This window comes from Vanacampus margaritifer, chromosome 3, assembly GCF_051991255.1.
Source record: "Vanacampus margaritifer isolate UIUO_Vmar chromosome 3, RoL_Vmar_1.0, whole genome shotgun sequence".
NCBI lineage: Eukaryota > Metazoa > Chordata > Actinopteri > Syngnathiformes > Syngnathidae > Vanacampus > Vanacampus margaritifer.
The window spans coordinates 3,274,904-3,300,038 of NC_135434.1; the positions used below are offsets into that span (position 1 = coordinate 3,274,904).

The 25,135-nt window shown below is 37.3% G+C and overlaps 1 protein-coding gene across 4 annotated transcripts in view; it reads left to right on the plus strand.

Moving 5' to 3' along the window:
• adamts3 (ADAM metallopeptidase with thrombospondin type 1 motif, 3) overlaps positions 1-22,718 on the plus strand; it is a 103,633-nt gene extending 80,915 nt beyond the window's left edge. The window contains exons 16-24 of one of the 4 annotated variants that reach the window (XM_077560993.1): positions 1,538-1,594; positions 3,857-3,940; positions 4,957-5,037; positions 7,584-7,747; positions 12,344-12,500; positions 12,582-12,714; positions 15,546-15,753; positions 17,719-17,836; positions 19,655-22,718. In XM_077560993.1, coding sequence (XP_077417119.1) covers positions 1,538-1,594; positions 3,857-3,940; positions 4,957-5,037; positions 7,584-7,747; positions 12,344-12,500; positions 12,582-12,714; positions 15,546-15,753; positions 17,719-17,836; positions 19,655-20,202 — 1,550 coding nt within the window. In that variant the 3' untranslated portion in view covers positions 20,203-22,718. The remainder of the gene's footprint in view (positions 1-1,537; positions 1,595-3,856; positions 3,941-4,956; positions 5,038-7,583; positions 7,748-12,343; positions 12,501-12,581; positions 12,715-15,545; positions 15,754-17,718; positions 17,837-19,654) is intronic. The other 3 variants (XM_077560995.1, XM_077560994.1, XM_077560996.1) reach the window with 3 other exon arrangements.
• The last annotated feature ends 2,417 nt before the right edge of the window (positions 22,719-25,135 follow it).

Genomic DNA, 25,135 nt, shown 5'->3' on the forward strand with positions numbered 1-25,135 from the left:
TCATTATGCATTGATTTAATGCCTTGGTTTTAATTGAAGCGCCTCCTCTCAGGTTATCTCCCCTTGCCAGACACACTATGTGACACCCGTGTTTCAAAAATATACTTACGTTCATTTGTTGGCGTTTTCCCTTCCTCACGTCAAGCAAACATTAAGCTTTTGTATTATTTGGATCGGTTAGATCATGAATATTGAATGAAAATCTTTTCTGTAATATCATTCCGCATCGTTACATATCATTCCATATCATCCAAATTTTCACCCAAATCATTCCACATCAATCTGTCACATTCAATATTATTTCGTATACTTCAATATCATTGCATTTCATTCACCACAATGCCACATTTTTCTCCAACATAATGCACATTTTTTTGGCAATCTAATTTCACATCAATGCATATCTTTCAATATCATTCCACATCATTACATATCTTTAAATATTCCATATCATTCAACACTTATCACCAACATGTTGCACATTTCTCACTAAAATCATTCTTTTTTCTAAAATGATTCTATATCTTTCCATATCATTCTGTCATTCAATATCATACCACATTTTGACAAACACATTGCACGTTTTTAAGCAATGTCATTCCACATCATTACAAATCTTTAAATATTCCATATCATTCAACACTTATCACCAACATGTTGCACATTTCTCACCAAAATCATTCCACAATAGTCAGTCTCATTCTAATATTATTTTGTATCTTTCAATATCATTCTGTCATTCAATATCATACCACATTTTGACAAACACATTGCACGTTTTTAAGCAATATCATTCCATATCTTTAAATATTATTCCACGTCATTCCATATCATTCAACACTTTTCATCAACATCGTGTTCGCCAAATTCATTCGATCACATTCGCTATCATTCCATATCTCTCAATATCATGCCGCATTTTTCACCATCATATTGCATATTTTCCAGCATCATAATCGCACATCATGACATATTCATTGACAGCTTTCCTCAACATTTTGCGCATTTTTCACCAAGATCATTCCACAACATTACATATCATTCAACATCTTTCTGTTACATTCAATATCATACCATATCATGCCTCATTTTTCAACATTATATGACACATTTTTTAGCAATATCATTCCCTATCATTCCATAGCCTATCATATCTTTGAATATCATTCCATAGCATTCCACACGATTCTGTATTTTTTTTTTATGCAGCATTCACATGCACTTCCTCCAGAAATGGTATTTTCTAGTTACTAGGACAACCACTACCTTGCACAAAACAACTACTAAACAGGAAATCATCAAACAAGTAGTCTGGAAGGCAGGAAGCACCCAATAGAAATAAATAACACAAAATGATCCCCTAAATTGCAAATATTCCAACGTTGTACGCTATGAAGCGATGGCACACTATTAATATCATTGGGACAAAAACCTTAAGATGGCAACTTCATCAAAACGGCGTCGGTTCTTTTCTTTCTCTTGATGATGAAATGATGACTTTGTGACCATCCTAACATCATCCAACATCTTTTAACAGGGAAAGCGTTAAGCAAGAGAGCCCAAAAAGAAAGTCGTTTGTTGGAAAACACACTCTGCAAGTATCCATCCATAGAGCTAGCGCAGACCGCTAACACCTGGCTATTTTGATTTAGTTTTACTACTTTCCGCTGCTCATGATCCACGCAGGCTTGAGATCAATACACGTTTGTTCACGTCATGTGATTATTTCCGAAGCCGCACTAACTTGGGCCTCCTTGTGTGTGTTTGTGTGCGACATCCCGTAGAAATCCCTGCAGACTTTTACAGGCAATCTTGTGTGACGTGTCGGCCATTTGTCAACTAATTACAGTGGAATCTCCAACGTTGTTAACCCTAAAGAGTATCTTGGGTTATAATTGCCGATAAATAACACGAGTTGATGGCAAAGCACTACTTTGATCAAATTGAAGTTCGTTAGCTTACTTTGACAATGTTCCTTGGCACAAAGATGCCAAAAGATGGACTTTAAGTAGGGATTTTTGATACCGTTTTTTTTTTTTTTTTTTCTAAGACCGATGCCAAGTACGAGTATTGACTCTTTGAGTACTCTCTCCAAGTACTTTTGACGCAGATAATGATTTGCTTTTTTTTTTTTCTTCTTCTAGAGCTCAGTATTGTTCATTCGATTTGACATCATCATTGCTCTCCTTTTTAAAAAAAATAAATTAATAAAAAAAAATAAAAAAATAAATGTTATTTTTTTTTCTAGAGCTCAGTATTGTTCATTCGATTTGACATCATCATTGCTCTCCTTTTTTAAAAAAATTAATTAATTAAAAAAAATAAAAAAATATTTATTTTTTTCTAGAGCTCAGTATTGTTCATTCGATTTGACATCATTACCCTCCTTTTTTAAAAAATAAATAAAGAAATAAAAATTATTATTCTTTTTTTTAATATATATACATATATATACACATATACACACATATATACAGTATATATATATATATATATATATATATTTAATTATTTTTTTGTATGTGGGTGAGCATATGCATGTGCGTGCGTGCGTGTGCGTGCGTGCGTGTGTGTGTGTATTCATCAGTTCACCTAAAGCCCATTAAAAAAAAAAAAATCCCATACTAATAATATAATATAATAATAAATTGCCAAATGCAGAAACATCAATGTAAGTTATCAGATAATGATTTGCATCAACTAATGCTGAGGGGCAGTTACTCGATGTCAGATATATTTTCTTATTGTCTTAGGTGTCGGTGACTGGTATCGGCAGCCTCCGACCCCACAAAAAGGCTTTTATTGTCCCGATATCTAGTATCTCTACTCAGCCATCTGCTTTTGTCTAAAATGAAGCTCCTTAACTCAGTCCAATGTGGTTCCGTACGCCACAAGATGGTGCCTAGTGTTCATTTTATCCACCATTTTTAAATTTAGTCTAAGTTTTAGTCCATTTATAGTCGACTATAAATCTAGCATTTTAGTTTTTATTTTAGTCCAAGAAAACGTAATTTTATTTGTCTAGCTTTAGTCAACAAATACTATCAACTTTTATAATTAAGTAATTGGGTATCATTAGTTCCACTTTTCCATCTAAATGAATGGAGGGTACTTCCATATAAATTTGCTTCAAAATTCACGCCTCCCAGGTTCAAGTGTTCCTTTTCTTCATTTATCTTTCAACTACAGTTAACACTTTGTAATTTTCACATCATTTATCTTTCAATTTACTTCATAAGCATTCAGCTGATTAGCATTCAGCTATTAGCATTCAGCTGATTAGCGTTTAGCTTAGCATTCAGCGTTCAGCATTCCCACGCAATTTCTGCAGTTAAAGAAGGTTTCAGTCTAGTCTAGTTTTAGTGAAAAATCTGTGTTGCCCAAATTATTTTTGCTTAGTTTTCGTTGACAAAAAAAGAACACTTATGTCGCCAAATCCAAAACAATCCACCCTCCAATTTTTTGGGATGTCAACAACTTTGATGGTTCCACTGTAATTGAATGTGAAGCGGATTCACCCTGGATGCTTTTGTGTTTTAATGAAACGCACCTCACAAGTGCCGCCCCCGCAGCCGCATCCAAAGTTAGATCGCAGGCCGCCTCGTCCCCGCAGCCGCGCCACCTGCCCTCACCTCGCCCAAGCCGGCTGCATCCGTAATAACCTCTCGCGGCTCCCCGGCCGCTCGCCATGTCACATGACCCAAGCAATTACGACCCCCGCGGGGCTCTTGCGTCCCGCCGGCCTGAAAATGACTTCCCTGCTCATCCAGTGTGAAGTCCCGCCCGCTGCGCTGATCCGATGCGATGCGAATGCGGCGCCCGCAAACGCACTAACAGCTTTGTTTCGTTCCAAAAGGGAAAAGCAGAGGAGCCTTCTCGTTGCCCAAAGGAGCTCGCAATGTCTTTTTAAATGAGAGCGAGGAGTTTAGAAATGTTATCGGTGAGTCACGGGAGCTTTGTGAGCGTTGGACATCCCTGCCAGACTTTGCTGCCCACTTAGTCTACTAAGACGTTTTTGTGTTTTTGGGGTTTTCCTTCGCACAGCCATTGAATATTAAACGAAGACTTCTGCCAAGGATAAAACATTTTTCACCGCCAAATTTTGTGAAGCAGTAGATCGGGTTTGTACCTGAACTACATTTGATATTTAATATTTGGACTTTTAGTCACTTAAATTGATCAATTCTTAATCTTTTGACCACACTGCAGACATTTTGCACATGAGATTAAATACTTCCATAAGGAATGACGAACAAAATAGAAAGCCCAGAAAATGTCAAATGTAAAATATTAAGTTCGATTTTACAAATCCAAAAACATAACAAGCAAAAAAAAAAACTAACTACAAAAAAGTCATATTTTGAAACTTATCGTATTATATAAGGATATTATTTTTATAATATTATAAACGGTTGATTTGCTGTTTTTTTTTTATTTTATTTCATTAACTTGAATAGTTTGGGCTTTGGAGAGATTTCAAAAATGTACGTCATTTTAGAGATGCACATGTAGACGACCATCACAGACCTTTTCAAAGAAGTGGAATTAAAATGTCGACACTGCACAATAGAAATAAACAAAACCACTCAAAATAACCCAATGTCAAAAAAAAGTTTAACAAAAAAAGGACTGCTATTTCCGAGCTCCTCTCGATCCAAATGAATTCTCAAAACAAACATAATAGGAGCATCATTACACATCGATTTTGCCAAACAAACAAAATCGCCTTGGCAGAGGTAACGGGGCACAAATGCCTCCTCATTCATAATGCAAGCAACCTGTATGTGTCAATGAAAACCTCTTTCATGAAATGGTCTTCCTCCTCCTCCTCTTCCTCGGGCTGCTTTGTAGAGCAAAGCATGCGGGATGTCCACCCCTGCAAACGCGTCGTCCTTTCCGCTCATCTGTCTGTATTTCTCTTTTGTTTCTTCCCTTTTCCCGCCGCCGACGCCAAAGGCTACCTTAAGATGTTTCTCGTTCCTCCTGGAGCTAGACATGTGATCATCCAAGAACATGAGGCCTCTCCTCAAATTCTTGGTAAGTGTGACGTCGCCGCGCAACCTTGGCGGCTAATTGCTTATTTCCGATGCTAGGCTAATCGCAACGTGTGTCGAAATGAAAAACACTCATACAATTTGCATGAAGGCTAGCATCATTTATTTATTTGCACTCTACTGTACATGCATTATGGATCATTAATCCGATTAAAGACACTCTTGGGGTTGCACAGGATTGAATCGTTCCATGGGTTGTAAGACTGCGATAAGGATGCTTTCCGTTAGCCGATCAATGCCGCTTTGCAGTGTTTGTTAGCGTGAAGCTAAACTTCCTTAAGAGCACGCCTGCTTCGAAAAGTTACAATCAGCAGGCCAAACAAACACAGCCAGCTGGACAATACAAAGGAAGGGAAGGTTGCGTTAGGGGTTAGAGCTAGCTTGAGGTCAGGGGTCATCGACATGGTGCACGCTGGCCACAAGAGCACCCGCAGGCCTGTTCTAAAAATAGCTCATCACTGATGGGATGGGATTTCCTAGGAATGTTGTGGAAGTGATCGTTGGAAAATGTCAAGGAGAATGATAGAAATGAAGTGTCACCTATTGACGTTTAGATGCCACATTGTTGGTTGTTAATCGGAGAAAATCAATAACATGATCTTCATATACTGTACAATGGATAAATGTCATCAAATGTTCATAACATGATTAAAGGAAGTGTGTATCAAACAGGAAGCCCTTGACATGAATCAGTAGCCAAGAAGTAGCTCGTGGTCTTGGGAGTTTGGCTTGGATTGCTAGTCAGGATTGTGTTTAGAAATAAAGGGTTAGGTTAGGGCAGGGGTCTGCAACCTGCGGCTCTGGAGCCACATTTGGCTCTTTAGTCCCTCTCCCATGGTTCCCTGTGGATCGCACAAAAAAAAAGGAAAAAAAAGAGAATAAATATTTTTTTCCCAATAAAATATTATTCAAATGAATTAATGACTAAATTATTTTTTATTTTTTTAAGTTATGTTTAATGTATTCTTTTTATTTTTTATTTTACCTTTTTAGTTTTTATGTGTATGATAGTGTGCGGATCGCAATGTGCAGCACTTTAGAAACACTTGTTTATAAAATGTGCTATTGAAATGGATTGGATTGAAAAGAATGAACAATTGAATGTTCAAAAAATAGAGTCAAAAACTTTTAAGAAAAAGAGAGACGAATGGTAGGAAAAAAAAGATTTTTAAAAAACAGCTAAAAATGTCCAAAAAGGAAAACTACTATAAAATGTCCGTGGAAAAAAAAGGTAGAAAAATGTCAAAAAAAGGAAGAAGCGAGGCAGACAATTACCATAACATATCCATAAAATTGCCCAAACGATCAGATATTTAACAGAAATTAAGAAAAGTCTAAAAATTTATGAAAAATTAAGTATGAAAAATTACAACAAAAATGCCCCAAATAGACGAAAAGGTAGAAGAAAATGAATCTCAAAGTATCGGATACTGCATATGTTATAGTGCAGCTCAGTACATTAGACTAACAATAACACGCTGTCTCGCTAAAAAATGTTCAAATATTTTCAGCTCCAGACAGATTTTTGTTTTTTTATTTGGCCTAAGGTTGCTGAGCCCTGGGTTGGGGAGTAGGATTTAAGGGTCAGGATTTGGTGAATTCAGATTTGATCAGGCGTTGTCAAATGTTTGCTGCATGCTTTGAATGGTGGAACATCAGTTTGCATGCGTTTTGCATCATAAATGAAATGTCTTGGAGATGTAACCGCAAATGCCTAAAAAAAATAATTTGCTGTCCTTTCAGTCCAAGGGTTTGAGTTTTTGCAGTCACAAATTGCACATTAGCCTCGGTGGGGTCTTCTGATTTGATTGTTGGCAAGTCAAAACATCCTTTGCATCTTGTCACATACTTCCAAGCTGGGCAGTAATGAAAGGATGCATCACAATTGTTGTGATTTCCAAGGAAGTGATCTTGATTAAAATCCGCCGCAGCTGCAGATGATTGTTTCTGCGACGCTTTTGTTTTTCTATCACATGCGGAATATCAAATCACAAATTAGCCAAACCTTGACGGGGTTTTTTTTTTTTTTTACCTTCGACGTTGACGAACACTACCAGACTCACATGTTGCGTTATCGCCGTATTTACGCTTGGACTTTGAGGCACGTCAACTGATCCCGTTCGTTCTTATTCCAGCCGTTTGGTACTGTTGAAGTAGTCTGAAGTCGTCTCGGTCTGGACTTGGGCTGGAAATGACACTGCGGATCCAAATCTGATTCCGATTGGCTCTAGTTTTAAGGTGCCGTTCGCCACTTCGTGGTTGACATTGTTGGTTAAGAAGTGAGTGGTCAAAAAAAAGAAGAATAAGTGAGCGGTCCCAGTAGCGCCGGTGAAAATTTGGACCTATATTTAATGGCTTGTACACCATCATAATGTACCATCGGTCTTCATGTAGTGTAAATCCAGCCTTGGTCTCGGTTTAAATGGTGGACATTCCAGTGCTGTCCGCTCCATAGCTTAGCACCGGAGCGGTATTTGTGATTTGTGAAGCTGTTTTTCCCATTGGTTGATAACAAACGGCCGATTGCAGCGATCAAGAACCAGGCCACGGGCCACTACATTCTCAACGGCAAAGGAGAAGAGGTCAAGTCCAGGAGTTTCATCGATTTGGGGGTGGAGTGGAATTACAGCGTGGAGGACGATGTGGAAACGCTGCACACTGACGGGCCCCTGCACGACCCTGTGGTGGTTCTGGTAAGAAGGAATCCGTTGATCGCATCCAACCATTTCTGCCTATAGCGGGTGGTGATGAAAATCTTCAGGGTGGGACTGGAAATGAGCACCTGGAAACAAAATGACAGACTGGATGTGTTTGGTTTTTTCTACACATGATAGACATGAAACTAACTTCACTTGTGGAATTTTCATGATATTTGATGCAGATTTTATGGCGGGCCATCAAACGTTGCCATCATGCTCAACCCGTAGACAAAAAAACTATAAAAGACAACATTTCACCCATCTGTCTAGTATTTAAAATTCCTATTGGTATCCATCAGTCCACGGGAATTGCCCGAAATAGTTCAAACCAAAATGGTGGACTTCTTGTGTGTTTTCACGCGTGGCTTCTTGAGACTTTGTTATGCGTCTACACATGATAAGCATGCCTACTAAATTTGATGTAAAACTGAATATCGGGGGATGAATTTTCAGTGGCCTCGAATTGTTAAAGCCTTTTCACACTGCACTCAGCACAGTAGTGCGCCGTTGAACATAATGTCCATGCGGCACCTCAAAAAAGCACGTTGCATTTTTTTTCTAATTGGTCAGCACGTAAAACGTACACAAAAAAAAACTGTTACTGGCTTCCCTGCTGCTGCATGTTTGAACTTTCATTTTCCTTTTTGGACAAAAACTTTTCCAGCTGTCGGAGCCTATATTATAAAAAAAAAAAAAAAAAAAAAAGTGTGTTTAAAGTTTAAAGTGGATGGTAAAAATGGACAATTCATAGGAGAATAGAGCGAAAGGGCAACCCGGGCATCGAGCAACCTCATCTGGTTCCTCTCAATGCAGAGGAGCCAGGAGACATTTCTTGAAAATTCACAAGTAAAAAATGCAGTGAAATCGTCACACATCAAGCGGCGCGCGGGATTCTTGTCACGTCAATAACACAACAACAAAAAGCAACAGAGCGCTCACCTGGAGTGGATTTCCAGTAAGTATAAAGAAGCCGTTCTCAGATGCAGAGAGAAAAAAAAAAACGCATGACTGAAGTTTGAGGGATTTTTCTTTTCTTTAGTTTTTTTTTTTATAAATCCCATTCTCAATTGTATTCATATATTTCTTTTAATTTTATGTCAAAATGGAAATGACGTCCAGAGGCGGAGTTTTGAAACACTTCTCAGACAATTGAGTGTTAAACACTTTATTTTTTTTTTATTGAACAAATTTGGACATCAAACAAGAGTGAAGAAATGTACTGTAAACTCTTGTGAATAAATAAGAATAAATGAATAGGAAATTATTAATAATAAATGATGTATTTATTTTTTACATTGTTTAGATGTTTACCTGTATCTAAGTAGCACCTAAAGGTTGTTTGAAAAACAAATAGAGAAAAAAAAATGCTTTTTAAGTGTGATTATAGAGGGGGGTGCGTGTGATGAATGAGATTTTACTGTAGTTTAAATTTTGTAGCAAAAGGACAAAAATTCTATTAGGCGTTAGCTTTTAAAGTGGAAGTCAACATTTCTTGACAATAATATGTTATATGTAACTTCACTAGTCTAAACATGACATTCTGATTAATATTACATTTGTGGAAAATGAGTTAAGCAGCAAAATGCAGCCGTTTTTATCCATCTCAGGGGGCGGCCATTTTGCCGCTTGCTGTCGACTGAAGATGACGTCACAGCTGCTCGGGGCTCAGCCGACGACCAATCACAGATCACCTGTTTTCTGAAGCTGAGCTGTGATTGGTTGTTAACTGACACCTGAGCAACATTGACGTCATCTTCAGTCGACCGCGAGGGGCAAAATGGCCGCCCCCTGGGATGGATAAAAACGGCTGGATTTTGCTGCTTAACTCATTTTCCACTAACGCAATATTAACCAGAATACCATATTATTATTTTATTATTGTCAAAACATTTTTGGGGGGGTTGACTTCCCCTTTTTAAAGGACCATTTGAACCAAACAAAAATGGTAGTCTGGCTTCTGATTGAGAACACAGCAAACTCGTGAACTATACTCGTTCTGAATTATAATGTCGAACCCGGGGGAATCATTAGCTCGGTGGGCATTGAATAGTCCTGACATTTTATCCATCGAGAGGGTCGTGAGTGCTTGAATGACCCGTCGTGATAAGGCTGTAATTGTATCCCAGCGGGGGAAACCCCGGGTGGGGGCGGGCACGATTTTCCAGGGAGAGTTCTTCTCGTCTTCAACTGGACTTTTACTTGGTTGGCTTCAAACGCGGTCTTTCATTTGTCAGCATCCATCTTTCCATCACGTCGACGCAAATTTTAGCCTCGCACTTTTCAATAAGCAATCAAAGACGAGATGAAGCGCAATTTCCCTGTTCAGATGACAGATTTTGTTTTCCGTGGAAATTGTTCTATTGAATCAAATCTTTGAACTCGCCGTTTAGCAAACATGTCACATACTTGCAAAGTCCAATTGATAACTTACGTAAGCGTTCTGCATTTAAACCTTCACGACATTTATTTGTGTGCGTGTCAGTCAGGATTTCGTATTATATGAAAGTCAAATTTTGTTGCTGTGCTCCACCAACATGCGATGACAAAAAGTTTCACAATCAAGAATGCTTCCCTAAAATAGTGCTTCAACACAAAATCCCAAACTCCCTGTGTTTTTACAGGCATGGAGTCTTGAGACTTTTTTTTTTTTGTTCATCTACTCATAATAAAATAGCAAATGACACGTTGCCAAGTGAGACCGGCTTCAATGTTTAATGGATGTTTTACATCCGGATCAGCAAAGCTGCATCAGACTTTCTAATAGGGGTCCCAGTACAGACCCTTGTGGGACCCCACAGGAGAGCAGTGCATGACCGGTGCGTATAATATAAGCTATTCACAGGTATAATGTGAATTCATCTGGTTGAATGTATTAGTTGTACGATATTTCAGTGTTTTCCAACCTTGTCGTGTGTGTTGAGATCATTAGAAGCCATGACCGGTGCATGAATGGCAACAGGCAACGCCAATGGTTCTTCTGTCTGACGCGATTCAGAAAAGCCGGAGGAACAATTACTCAGAAAAACAGAAGAAAAAAAATTTCGGAAGTACGGGGGGAAATATTTTTGAAAAACAGGGGGGGGGGGAATTACTACACTTGCCCGCATGCAATACGCTTCCGTAGAAACGTAACTGTTAGCTTACTAAAATCATGCCAATCGATTGACATTTTCGTTATACTTACCTTAACTGAGCCAGTAAGTGATATATTGGAGTAGGAGGTCAAAATAAATAAATTAATAAAAATACTCTGAAAAGCAGAGCACGAGCTTCTGAGTATTTTTTTTCCTTAAAAAAAATAATATTTTTTTTTCCTCCTGTTTTCCTAAATATTTTTACCCCCCGTTTTTCAGAATATTCAGTAAAACAGAAAAAAATATTCAGGAAAAACAGACTTTTTTTTTTTTTATTACACACAAAACAAAAAGCACCTGCAGGTTTTTTTTTCTTGTTTTTTTTTTTTTCCCCAAGTGACTGCAATATGCTTCTGTACCGTAGTAACACTACCTAAGAACATTTTTTTAAAAATCTGCCACTGAAGATAGTCTCACTTTGGTAGACAATGACAATAATAGGTAGACTGACAAAAAAAAAAGAAGAAGTTTGTTTTAGTTTGAAGCAGACATTTTGGAGTCAGTATGGTCGAACTTGCGCCAGATTTTTTTTGATCGATGTAATTCCAGAAGCTCCAGAAGTTCATATCTTTACTAAACTATGATCTGAAGCAATTTTAGCGCTCCCTACTGGTAGAAATGTACAGACGCAATAAACAGATATCATTTTTGCTTCAAAATGAGCCTTCAACTGTCCGTTTGCTATTGAAATTAATTTCCTTATGTCTCAACGTCGACCTCATTAATTCCAAAGACGAGCCTTTGACGGCCCAAATTGCACTTTTAAAAGGCACATTTGTCTGAATTAAAAAGTATTCCTCGTCAATCGTCAAAGGACATACGACGCCACCGTTTGAAAAGAAATGCTTTGATAGGATAATGATTGTAAGAGACTTAATTACAGTCGTTAGCCGGACACTTTCATTGTTGCGTTACAAAAAGATCCGGCGGTGGAAAATTTGCAATTTCACCTTGAAAAGGGCATTAATTACAGGCCTACTTGATTATAATGTAATTTTCTGTGGGTGCAAAGTGTGATTGCTTGAGTACAAAGCAAGGTCCAGTGATCATTGGTTACAATCGACTGAAAAACAAAAAAACTGGAACTCATCGGCCTTTTGTGGTCAGTCACTAAGCAGCTGCTCAACGCGTATTAGACACAGTCAAATGTTTGTTATTGTAAATGTATATATTAATATAATATAATATAATATTAGTATACGTGTAGCCTGGTTGGGCTCTGTCACCCATTTCTGACGATTCCCTTTTTTTTTTTTTTTTGCCTTTTTTTCGGGAGAGCTCGGTATTGTTCATTCGGTAATTTTACCGATTTGACATGTCATCATCATTGCTCTCCTTTTTTTTATTTATTTTTTATTTTTTTTGTATGTGGATGATTATTATTTCTGACGCTTCCCAATCAACATGCTGTACTCGCCGCACATGGAATATGCCGCCTCCTCTTTACGCCCGCCAGATCGTCCCCAAGGACAACGACACGCGCTCCACTCTGATGTACAAGTACGTCATCCACGAAGACTCGGTGCCCGTCAACAACAACAACGTCATCCAGGAGGACACGTACGAGTGGGCCCTCAAGAGTTGGTCTCCTTGCTCCAAGCCCTGCGCCGGAGGTAAAGGACTCGTTAGTGTCCGTCCAAAAGAAATACCGCCAGCGTCATTCAAACTTCCGTTTTTTTTCTGAATGACTTCAGGCTACCAGTACACCAAGTACGGGTGTCGGAAGAAAGGCGACACTAAGATGGTCCACAGGGGCTACTGTGACGTCGGCAGGAAGCCCAAACCCATACGGCGCATGTGCAACCTGCAGGACTGCACGCAACCCCAGTGAGTGTGCACACATACACGAGCACTCCATGAAGTTATTGCGTCATCACCTGAGATCATATGGACAGATTCATTAGAGGACATTCAGTTGAGATACGACTACGCGAGTGGACAAAAAGTGTAATGAAAGGAAAAACACACAGTGCTCACAGAAATAACTTGAATCTGACAAAAGTCATAATAAATACAAGCACATTTGTGAAAATTAACCATTTAACTTATGCACTGCCATTGACGGCTATACACGTCAAAAATTCATTTGAACTATTTCTATTGGTTTCACATTTTTCCCCCCACTTTTGTTAACAAGAGTATGAAAACTTAGATTTTTTTTATTGTAGTAGAACAGATATAAAAATTTGTGATTAGTCGTGAGTTAACTAGTGAAGTCATGTGATTAATTACGTTTAAAAATTGTAATCGCCCGACGCTCCTAATTTTTTATAATTTTTTCTTAAAAAAAAAAAAACATTATTTTTTTTTGTTTTTTAATTAAAACAAATTTAAATTGTGAGTTAACTAGTGAAGTCATGTGATTAATTACGTTTAAAAATTGTAATCGCCCGACGCTCCTAATTTTTTATAATTTTTTCTTAAAAAAAAAAAACATTATTTTTTTTTGTTTTTTAATTAAAACAAATTTAAATTGTGAGTTAACTAGTGAAGTCATGAGATTAATTACGATTCCAATTTATAATTGCCTGACGCCCCAAATTTTTTTCTAATATTTTCTTAAAAAGAAAAGAAAAGATTATTAAAAAATTTAAGAAAAAACTAACTATATATATATATATATATATATACATTTTAAAAGAAAAGATGATTAAAATTAAGGGCATCAGGTGATTAAAATTTGTAATCGTAATTAATCGCATGACTTCACTAGTTAACTCATGATTAATCACAAATTTTATATCGGTTCTAAATGTACAAAAAAAATCTAGGTTTTCATACTCTTATCCAAAATGGGGGGAAAAAGGTTAAACTAATAGAAATAGTTAAGATGAATTTTTGACGTCTACAGCCGTCAATGGCAGTGAATGAGTTAAAATTTGATATTGCAGAAGTATTTTACAAAACAAACCATAAGTGTCCTATTATGTCTCATTTATACTTCATACGGTTTTATCGTCATAAACAGTGCAGATGTTAGTGATAAACTCTGTTGATGTTTGTTTTAATTTTTAATGCTGCGTTTATGTTCCCAGCGGCCACGCTCGATCCGTTTTACGGGCTGTGACTCAGTGATTGTATTTTTTTGGGCGATTGTCCAATTTCGCCGCTTAGTAAGAGGAGCATAAAAGTTGCTCATGTAGTGATTTTCAACAATAACAGCCCTCAACTCAAAATGATGAAAAACAAACGCATGTTTAATAAGACCTTAGATTGTTCACGTTGATTTAAAATGGAGGGCCAGATTCGGATGCTTCTCAGCTTCTTTAAGAAAATAAATACATCAAACGTGAGTCCATTTGCGCCAGCAGTCCTGCAGACCGCCGTCTATTATGTTCACTGAAAAGCACGAGATTCTGAAAAGCTTTCCCCCGGACTCTTGTGTTGACAATGATTGTTTGTAAAAATGATGCTGGGGAGCTTTTCTTCCATGTGCCGCCATGTTTGAACGTCTACAAAGCTTATTCTGGGCTGCCTCCGTCCATAATATTTTCGAGCATAAGATATCACAGTAGTAGTTGTAACAATAGTAATTGTAGTAGTAATCTTAGTGCTAGTACTAGTAGAATTAGTTGCATAATAATGATTATTGTTGTTGTTAGGAGTAGTAATAATATAAATACTAAATGTCGAAATAGTTTTAGCAGCACTATTATTATTATTATTAGTAGTAGTCTGCTTTATTAGTACACAGTAAATTCTGTAGACTAAGTTTAACTCTATTTAAATAGGGACCAAATAGACTCCGTTTTAGAGAAGATTTGCACTAGGAAGAGAGTAAAATAAAGAATTGAAAAAAAGCCACTCAAGGGTTGAGGAACAAACTCACAAACTTCAGCTCTGGAGACTGCTACACTACCACCTGAGCTACGCCCCTCCTACTGTTTGCGGATCTCCAAGAGACCAAAGACATCGTTTTTGGTCTCTCTTACTAGCTAACACACAGCTGGAGCTGCGTGCTTCAACGAGTAGATCGGCTGTCTCCCAAGCTGAAGGTCGTGAATTCGTTCCTCACCCTCTTGAGTTTTTTTTTGAAAAACTTTTTTTCCAATTCTCTATTCTACTCTCTTCCAAGTGTAAATATTACTCTAAAACTGAGTCTATTTGGTCCCATTCTAAATAGAGTCAAATTTAATTTAATAGTTTTAATAGTTGTACCTCTGCCATTGCTCTACTAGTAGTCATCATAGTAGTGATAGTACTCATCGTAGTAATATTAGTAATAGTAGTCCTAGTTGTAGTCTGTAGTATTAAAAGTAGTCCTAGTAGTAGCAGCAGGACTACTTGTAGTTGTATTAAATGGTAAATATAGCTAGCTCAAAACGCTTTACAAAGACGACCATTCTACCACTGAGCCATGCCGCCCTCTATTAGTAGTAGCAGTAATAGATGAATAGAATAGTCGTGGTCATAATAATAGATGCGGTCGCGGAATTTAATAGTCGTGGTCATAATAATAGATGTGGTCATAGAATTTAATAGTCATAGTCTTTTAGTCATTTGTGTTAGCCATATTAGCATTCCTAGCCACGGTCGTCACGATGTTATAATAATGATAGTCATGAGCAGAAATATTCGCCAAGTGGATCCAAGTTAATGCTGAAGTCTCCCATGTAGTCACGCGACCTTTCTTGTTTTTTTTTTGCTTTTTTTTGCAGGTGGATCTCGGAGGATTGGGAGCACTGCACGCGCACGTGCGGCAGCCTGGGCTTCCAGGTGCGCACGGTGCGATGCGTCCAACTGCTGCACGCCGCCGCCAACCGCTCCGTGCACAGCAAATACTGCAGCGCCGACCGGCCCGACACCCGCCGGCCCTGCAACCGCGTCGCCTGCCCCTCGCACTGGAGGACGGGGGCGTGGTCCGAGGTAAAACGTGTCGCACCCACCAAAGTCCATTGCAAATTCTACTGGAAGACATTTTTGGGCAAAAGGCAGTAGATGATGCAAAGTGATGAATAGATGAATGAAAAGTGAACATAAAAGCCATCAGACGAGAAAGGCAGATGCGTCGCGGCCTCTAGGGGGCGCCAAAAATAAACTGAAATTTCACCTTCATTATAATTGTTTAAACTATTACTAATAATTCTTACTTTTCAAAAGGAAAGAGGAGTAAATTGAAATGATTATAAACATTTTAAATTATATATATTTTTAATGAGAATATTTCATATTAAAGTGCAATAACAGCATGCAAGTATATTGGAGAAATTAGCCAATTTTATTTTATTTTTTTAAAGTAGTTGGATTAGTAGAATTCCGCGTTGTATTGTGGAACAAAAAAAAAGAAGGTGAATATACACAGACATAAAAGATGTATAAAAAAAATGTGACATTGCAGACGCTAGAAAATCTAATATCCATTATTTCCTTTCAGGAAAATTATTTTAAGGTTATTCTCATCTTTCATCTCAACATGGGAAATTTGTCTACAATAACTGATTTAATCCATTTAATATTTGTCAATCTGATTAATGGTGGCTAAACATGAGCCAGAACTCCTTTGCCAATTTGGCGCCGTCACTTTCCCCCCCCCAGGCAACATGAGGCTCATTTCCAAACGTTACAGCCAACAACTTGTAATCTTTAAAGCGCCACATTACGACAACTGCGAAGAAGAGCTGTCACACTTGGAAAAGACTTTATCGACATTGAAAAGATGAATGTGACAAACAAATTAACAAAATAATTATAAATATTGAAAGCCTTCATCAAGGCCTTTAATTGGAGATATGACTTGCCATGGTTTGTTTGACACATTTTTTTTCACTTTAAGTGGTGAGGATTGCTTTTTATGTTTTTAAGATATAACATTATTATGCAAGGGCACAATGACTAATTAACTACAAACATAGCTAATCCACTTTAAGGCCTTTAATTTGAGGTGCGACTTGCCAAGGTTTGTGTTACGATTTTATTTTCACTTTAATTGGTGAGGATTGTTTTTTTGTTTTTGTTTTATGTTTTTAGGATATTACATAATCATGCAAGGGCACAATGACTAATTAACTACAAACATAGCTAATCCACTTTAAGGCCTTTAATTTGAGGTGCGACTTGCCAAGGTTTGTGTTACGATTTTATTTTCACTTTAATTGGTGAGGATTGTTTTTTTGTTTTTGCTTTATGTTTTTAGGATATTACATAATCATGCAAGGGCACAATGAGTAATTAACTACAAACATACATAGTCCACTTTAAGGCCTTTAATTTGAGGTATGACTTGACATGGTTTGTTTAACTTTTTTTTTTTTCACAGTAAGTGGTGAGGATTGCTTTTTATGTTTTTAGGATATTACATTATTATGCAAGGGCACAATGACTAATTAACTACAACCATAGATAGTTCACTTTAAGGCCTTTAATTTGAGGTATGACTTGACATGGTTTGTTTAACTTTTTTTTTTTTTCACAGTAAGTGGTGAGGATTGCTTTTTATGTTTTTAAGATATTACATAATCATGCAAGGACACAATGGCTAATTAACTACAAACATAGATAGTCCACTTCAAGGCCTTTAATTTGAGGTGTGACTTGACATGGTTTGTTTTATGATTTTTTTTTCACTTTAATTGGTGAGGATTGTTAAAAAAAAAAAATGTTTTTAAGATATTACATAATCATGCAAGGGCACAATGAGTACTTAACTACAAACGTAGATAGTCCACTTTAAGGCCTTTAATTTGAGGTGTGACTTGATCTGGTTTGCTGCACATTCTAGAATTTCACATCTTTTGGGTTATTATGACATCATCACATGAGACCATATTGATTCCAAATCTGGAGAGTCCTCACCAGTGTTTGTTTTTATTTGCACCCCCGCTTGTTGCGCAGTGCTCCGCCACCTGCGGAGAGGGCACGGAGAGGCGACTGGTCACCTGCCGAATTGGAGAGCAGTGCGGCGGAGACAAGCCGGAGAACGTGCGCGTGTGCCGGCCTGGGCCGTGTCACGGTGAGAATCCAGCTTGGAGTTAAAGGCCTCCGTAAAACGTGTCGTCGTCACGTCGCTGGCCGCCTTGTAACAAATACTGCAACGTCTGTTGTTTCCATGGCAACTCTCAACGGCCCGCTATAGCGGTCGGCTGTATTAGCGGACCAGACAGGACACGCCCATCTCTGACGCACACGCAGCCATTCTGGGACACGCTGAAAGTTTGAGCAGAAACTAATCTAGACTTTGATTTGTTTACTTATTTTTCTTATTCGGCGCGGGGTCACCAGTCGGCAACTGGAGTCTTTCATCTCGCATTCCGCATTATCATCAATCAACCCAAACATTGACAATTTGATGTAACGTGGTTGTCGTAGTCTTTGGCAGACCTAATTGATGTGCTTTCATACACACTGGACAATTTATAGATTTCAGTGAAGGACTTGTAAATGTGTTTTTGTAAACATCAAAGACAATCCAGTCTCTAATGAACTTGCATATTTTCGGACGCATCACAGACATATTAGTTTCAAGTTAATGGTACGTTTTTGTAATAAGACCACGACTACTTTGCTGTACGTGTTTTTGGAAACATCAAAGTGCTTTTGGGAAAATCAATGAGACTTGAAGTGCTCAATGGAGCTAATTGATGTGTTTTTGTAAACATCAATGGCAATTCCATGACCAGGAAACCACACGTTTATAATCTTGTAAACATCAAAGAATTCAGAGTCTTTGTTTAAATTAACATCTTTTCATAAGCACATTTTCAAAGACAATAAAGAGTGAATGAAAATGAAAAAGGACTTGTTTTCGTAAATATCAAAGATAATTTAGACGCAAAGCTCAAAGGCAATTTGGTGTCTTCGATGAACCTAACAAATTTAGACAACTTAGTGTTCTGAACCTAACACATTTTTATGAACATTAATGACCTAGTAGTGTTAAAAAAAAAAAACATGTTTTTGTGAACATCAAAGTTTTCACTGTAACAAACGTTTTTGTGTTTGTGAACATCAAAGACAATTTTAGTGCTCAATGTGTTGTACATGTTTTGAACAAAAATTACATACTTTTGTGAATGTAAAAGACTCTTGACGTTTTCATAATCAAAGACAAACAAATGAAACAGATGTACTTTTCTGAAACATCAAAGACAATGTACCCCTTAGCATACCTAATGTATTGTACATATTTTTCAAACGTCTAAGACCATTTAGTCTTTAACGTTTTTGTCAACATTAACTCATTCACTGCCATTGACGACTATAGACGTCAAAAATTCATTTGAACTATTTCTATCAGTTGAACATTTTTTTCCACTTTTGTTAACAAGAGTTTGAAAACCTCGATTTATTTTTTTATTTTTTTTAGAAATACAGATATAAAATGTGTGATTAATCGTGAGTTAACTATTAATTAAAAATTGTAATCGCCTGACGCGACTTAAAGATTATAAAAAATTCGGGGCGTCAGGCGATCATTTTTTAAAATTTTAATCGCATAACTTCAATAGTTAACTCACGATTAATCACACATTTTATATCTGTTCTAATTGTACAATAAAAAAAAAAGTTTTTCATACTCGTGTTAACAAAAGTAGAAAAAATATTAAGCTAATAGAAATAATTCAAATGAATTTTTGACATCTATAGCCGTCAATGGCAGTGAATGAGTTAAAGACAATTGAGTGAAAAACTGAAAAAAATTGAAAAACTGAAAAAAATTGAAAAACTACAAGTAACCATCTTCCAGTGTGCTGTTGCTACCTTAAAAAGCTGATATCTTAATGAATAATTCACCATTGCTCTCTTTGATGTTTTTTATTTTTATTTTCAGACGAGCCCTGCCACGGAGACAAATCTATCTTCTGCCAGATGGAGGTTTTGGCCCGCTACTGCTCCATCCCGGGCTACAGCAAACTCTGCTGCGACTCGTGCAGCAGACGCGCCACCGGGGGCGCTCTCTTCTCCGAGCCCGAGGACCACGTACGCTTCGGTTCTGCCTCACAGCTGCTGGAGACGCTGATGGCCAACGCCACACGTGCCGGGAAACAACAGCAAAGTGGCGGGAAACGCCAACAAAATGGCGGCAAACAGCAGCAAAATGGCGGCAAACAGCAGCAAAATGGCGGGAAACAGCCACAAAATGGCGGTAAACAGCCACAAAGTGGCGGGAAACAGCCACAAAATGGCGGGAAACCAAAGCAAAACGCCGGTAAACAACAGCAAAGCGCCGGCCGATCGAGACTGGTCACCACACCCGCCCCGCCCAAGAAATCCAAAACGACGCCAGCGCCTCGAAGGAACCCGAGGGACGCCGCCCCCGCGGGGGGCCGCTTAGGTGACAGCAGGTGGCCCGCCACGTACTCGCAAGTGGAGAGATAAGACTGGCGCCTTCGTTTAACGGGACTACGCACACACAGCAGCTTCATCCTTTCCGAGTCTTCTCACGCTAACAACAGCGATGTCGTCATCAAAGACACAAGCAAAGAGGTGCTGGTTCACTTTGTTATTTGGGGTTAATGAGCTGTCATACATAGGAAGCCTGGGCATTTATTTCAAGAAGGGCACAAAGATTTCAAGGGATCTTTTGGGGGGTCCAAAACGAAAACATTCAGATCACACAAAACATCAAAGGAACTCTGTCTTTGATGATTAACAACAAAAGTGCTGGCTGAGTTAAATCGTAGAAATTTTGTCAAAAACAATTTTTTTTTTTTTTTAACCAATCAAAGACAACAAAACTTACTGTTTGACGAGCCAAACGTAGGCGACATATTTTCATGAATATCAAAGACAGTTTACAACAAATGGTACCAAAAAATTGAAATAGAAAATTCACAGAGACTCATACACTGGTGCATTTTTATTTTATTTTTTTTTACAAAATCAAAATAAATTATTTACACCAAACAGAGAGAAATGGGAACAAATCAATGTTTGGCAACAGTACCAAAAATAATTTAAAAAAATTAATACACAACTAAATCACATGGAAACTCATACCAATACATACTACAAATATGATGAAAATAAAGCAAACATTTTGTGAAAAATAAAATATTGTGAAAAATATCAAACGGATTTATAATATAAATCTTATATTATAATAATTATAATATTAATATGTCATTACGCACAATGTTATTGACATTACAGAGTACGATTTTGCTTCATGGTGCTTACATACTTACTGCAAAGTGTTCCGAAATTATTACATGACTATTATGAGTATTAACAAACTGGACTTTTTTTTTCTTCTTTTTTTTACCATGACAGTATTTAACATTATGAAACAATGTTAAAATACGTGTTTTTACCTTTAAATATGTAGCAGCCGTATCTTTACAAAGCTACAGCCACAACTAGCGTAGCTTTAGCTATAGTCAGCAAAAAGATTTTTCTTAGCAACGCACAACACAAACATTCTTTCGCTTTAATCCCCCGTTAGCATTTTAATGCGTTGCTAGCATTTTTAGCAGCTACAAGCAGGTACAAAGATGTCTATGAGGGATACAGCATGTCATTGATTGACCATGAGGCAAATTAACGATCCAAATAGTCAATAAAAAAAAAAGGGTAGGATGGATGGATAAACATTTCACTAAATGACTTTGATTTACTTCAGCACAAATTAACGGTTAGGGATTCATTGGTCAGTTATTATTTTTGAAAGGTGGTGCTGTGAGTGTATTGTTCTGAACTTCTTGATCATATTTCCCTTCTTTTTGGTCCGATTGCCTTGCTACAATTTGAGTACGTTTTTCTTTTTAAAGACAAAAAGAAAAATAAGGTGAGCATAATATGTTCAATCCTTTTTTTTTTTTTTTACTTTTGTGAACGGTGCAGCCACAGCTAGTTTAGTTTTAGCTTAGCTTTAGTTTTGCGCAGTAAAAAAAATATTTTTTTAATTACTTTAATAACCACAACAACAACAACGTGAACACATTTTCCAAAACAGGCTGCCAGTCTTTTGCTTTACTCACGTTAGCGTCGAGCTTGTTGCTAGCATCGTTAGCGTTTTGCAAACATCTCTAGCATGCTAACGTGGTCACAAATGATCCTAATTTGGATGGGGCGTGTTCACTACATTTCTTTGAATGACAATTGGGTGACTTTTTATTTTGAAAAATATTTTCTGAACTCCTGTTTGTTTCCATGCCAATGTCGTCTTTAGCAGAATTCAGATTTGATACTTGAATCCATACAAGATTTAAATGTAGCGTCTCACTATTTCTGCCCATCTTTTCCGTTTATAGCTTGACTTTATTAGCATTTAGCTAAACAATGTTTTTGATGGCTGAAGAAGACAAGAAGAAGAAAGCAACAAAACAACAACGGATTTCCTCACAACCTCCATGCATCTGACTGCAATAAACACACAACACAACAATGTACAACAATGTATAGTACGTGTATATAGATAGCATTGAGTGCAGACATATTTATTGAAGGGGCGGTGCTGTTTGCGCAGTAACATTTTTTATTTCTCCGGCAACATTTTCACTTCTTTTTAATGAATAAAAAAAAGTACTAGGCTAGAGATGACATTGTTTTTTTGCAAACAATTAGATGTAAATATACACGCTCAATTTTGAGATGTTTGTCACCAGGCTGTCTTTTCACAGCTGTTTTTGTCTGTAGCAACTTACCCGACGATCGCTTGATGCTAACCGCTAGTGTAGTTAGCAGCGCGCGTCGCTGCCTAGCTCCGTAATGACGCTAGTTGCGCACGACAAAACCCCTGAGCCTCCTTCCAGTACTGTATCCATACAACCTGTGCATTGTCATGTCTCGATTGTGCTTGTCTTGTATATTTTGTGTAGATTCAAATGTACACTACTACTGATGCTGTTTGTTGGAATGGGGAGCACATAGCAATAAAGGATAGGATCAATTTGTCTGCCGCCTCCACGCTCTCCTTGCACATGTTACATGCATGAAATCAATACAAATGTAAATATTATATATATATATATATATATATATATATATATATATATATATATTCAGGTTTGCTAGAAAGCAAAACAAGTAAAAAAATAAAAAAAGAATGTCAGGAAAAGCCTACTAGAACATCTGAACTTTTTGAGGGTTAATCAGAGGCACTTTAAATGGTGGCAGGTGTATGCTGACCCCCATTTAAAATTTGTTTGAATGGGATTTGTTATTTCTCAGCAGTTATCAGAGGGTGTGCACACTTTTGCAATTACATAATTTCCACTTTATTTAAATTTTATTATTACTTATTTATTTTATTTTGTATTTCCACCCATAAACAAATCCATTTGAAAAGTTTTTTTCCCCCAATATCAAAAAAATTTAATTGTTTTTTTTAAATGATCATTTATTATTATCTTTAATTTCTAAAGGTTTTGAAACATGCCATTTTTTCAGTATATGTGTACAACTTTTTGATACATTTGCAATGTGGATGGAAATTATTTGTGATTAAATGTATTCATTAATCATTCATTTATTTTGGAATCTTAGACATTTTTTTAATTTAAGTTTATACATTTACGGAGCAAAAAAAGATCAGGTCCCAAGATCATACCAGGGATCAATTTCACAAAGCAGGCTTAGTGTCAACTCTGGGTCAAGAAACCCTGAAATGTGGGGAAACTGCGTTTTCCGTTTCAGAAAGGAAGGTCATTGAAACCAGAGAAAAACAGGAAATTCCGGCGTGTTTCCTAAAAAGAGGTTATTTAAGCTCTGGTCAGTTAGCGTAGCAACTGAACCAAACCTGGTCGGTTGCAGGTTTTCCACAACAAACCTCGAGGTTTTCTCTGTCTCCGCCTCCTTTCAGACACATTTCCTCATTCAAAAAGTCCACTGTGGCGAGTTTTTGCGTAAATAAAATTTTGTCACGAACATGGCATGTCCTTTTGACAATGACCCTATTGAAGGTGCCGCATTATTGCGCAGGGAATGAAATATTCGTACCGTTTCACATCTCAGTCCATCGACAACATATACAACTTAATCCGTCCTTGTGTGTTGCGCTCCGTTTTTATATTTCATCTTAAATCAAGCGCGCTTCTCCCCCGCAAGATTGCACCTAAATTCAATAAATGAATGAGCGACCATTCAACAAGTTTTCCCTTCATTACAAAAGGACTATATTTAAATGTCCGCATTGACCCGAGCAGCTGCAACGGGTTTGCAACGCCGCCTTCCTCGATGGGGAGCCGCTGCGGTGCTTTCTTCTTCAAATTCGCCGTATGATCGCATTAAGATTTCCAGTTGAGAGGGTTAAAAATTACGGAAGCGTACTGCATTCACTTGAAAAAAAAAAAAAGTCCTGTTTTTCTGACAAATTTTTTGGGGGGGTGTTGTTTTTTTGAATAATTATTTTCCCTGTTTTTTTAAATATTTTTTTTTCCTGTTTTTTTAAATCAATTTTTTTTCTGTTTTTTTAAATCAATTTTTTTTCTGTTTTTAAAAAAATATATTTTCCTCTGTTTTTCTGACTATTTTTGGGGGGAGCGTTGTTTTTTTGAATAATTTTTTTCCCTGTTTTTTTAAATAATTTTTTTTCGTTTTTTTTTTTTTTTAAATCCAGTTTTTTTTTTACAAATATTTTTTCCCTGTTTTTCTGAATATTTTTTTCTCCTGTTTTTCAGAATTTTTAAAAAATATATTCAGAAAAACAGAAGGAAAAAAAAATACTCAAAAAAACAAAGCAACCCAAAAAAATGAGTCAGAAAAACAGGAGGTTTTTTTTCCAAGTGAATGCAATACGCTTCCGTAAAAAATAAATAAATAAATAAATAAAATAAAACGCGGAAGCAGAGGGCAGCGCTGCGCAGGATCGGGAATCGGGGCTCCATTGATGTGGACTTTTTAGTGTAGTGGCAACGCCGGGTGAAACAACTCTGCGTTGATATAACTACGTCAAATAAAAAAATTAAATAAAATAAAAAACTCAAATCAGCTGTCCTGGAACGTAAAACGCAGAGTTTTCCATCTCAGGGCATGTCAACTCGCTGTTCAGGGTTAGTTTCGTGTTTGTTGAACATGTGCTTGTGGAACGTTTCCGGGCAGCCTTCATTTCTGACCCGGCATCATCGCTCACGTCTTCACTTCCAATTCCGGGAGAAATCGTATGTGGGAAAGAAAAAAAGCCCATATAGTATTTTTCAAGTTGTATTATGGGGATTGATTGAGGTGTAAAAAAAAAAATCTAAAAATAAAAAAGGCACAATCACATCTGTGTCATACATCAAAACATAAAAGCACCACAGGATATCCGCTGCAGTTTGTCAGTGATGATTGGACACCCGCGGACTGTGTGGGAGTCATCTGGCCACTGACT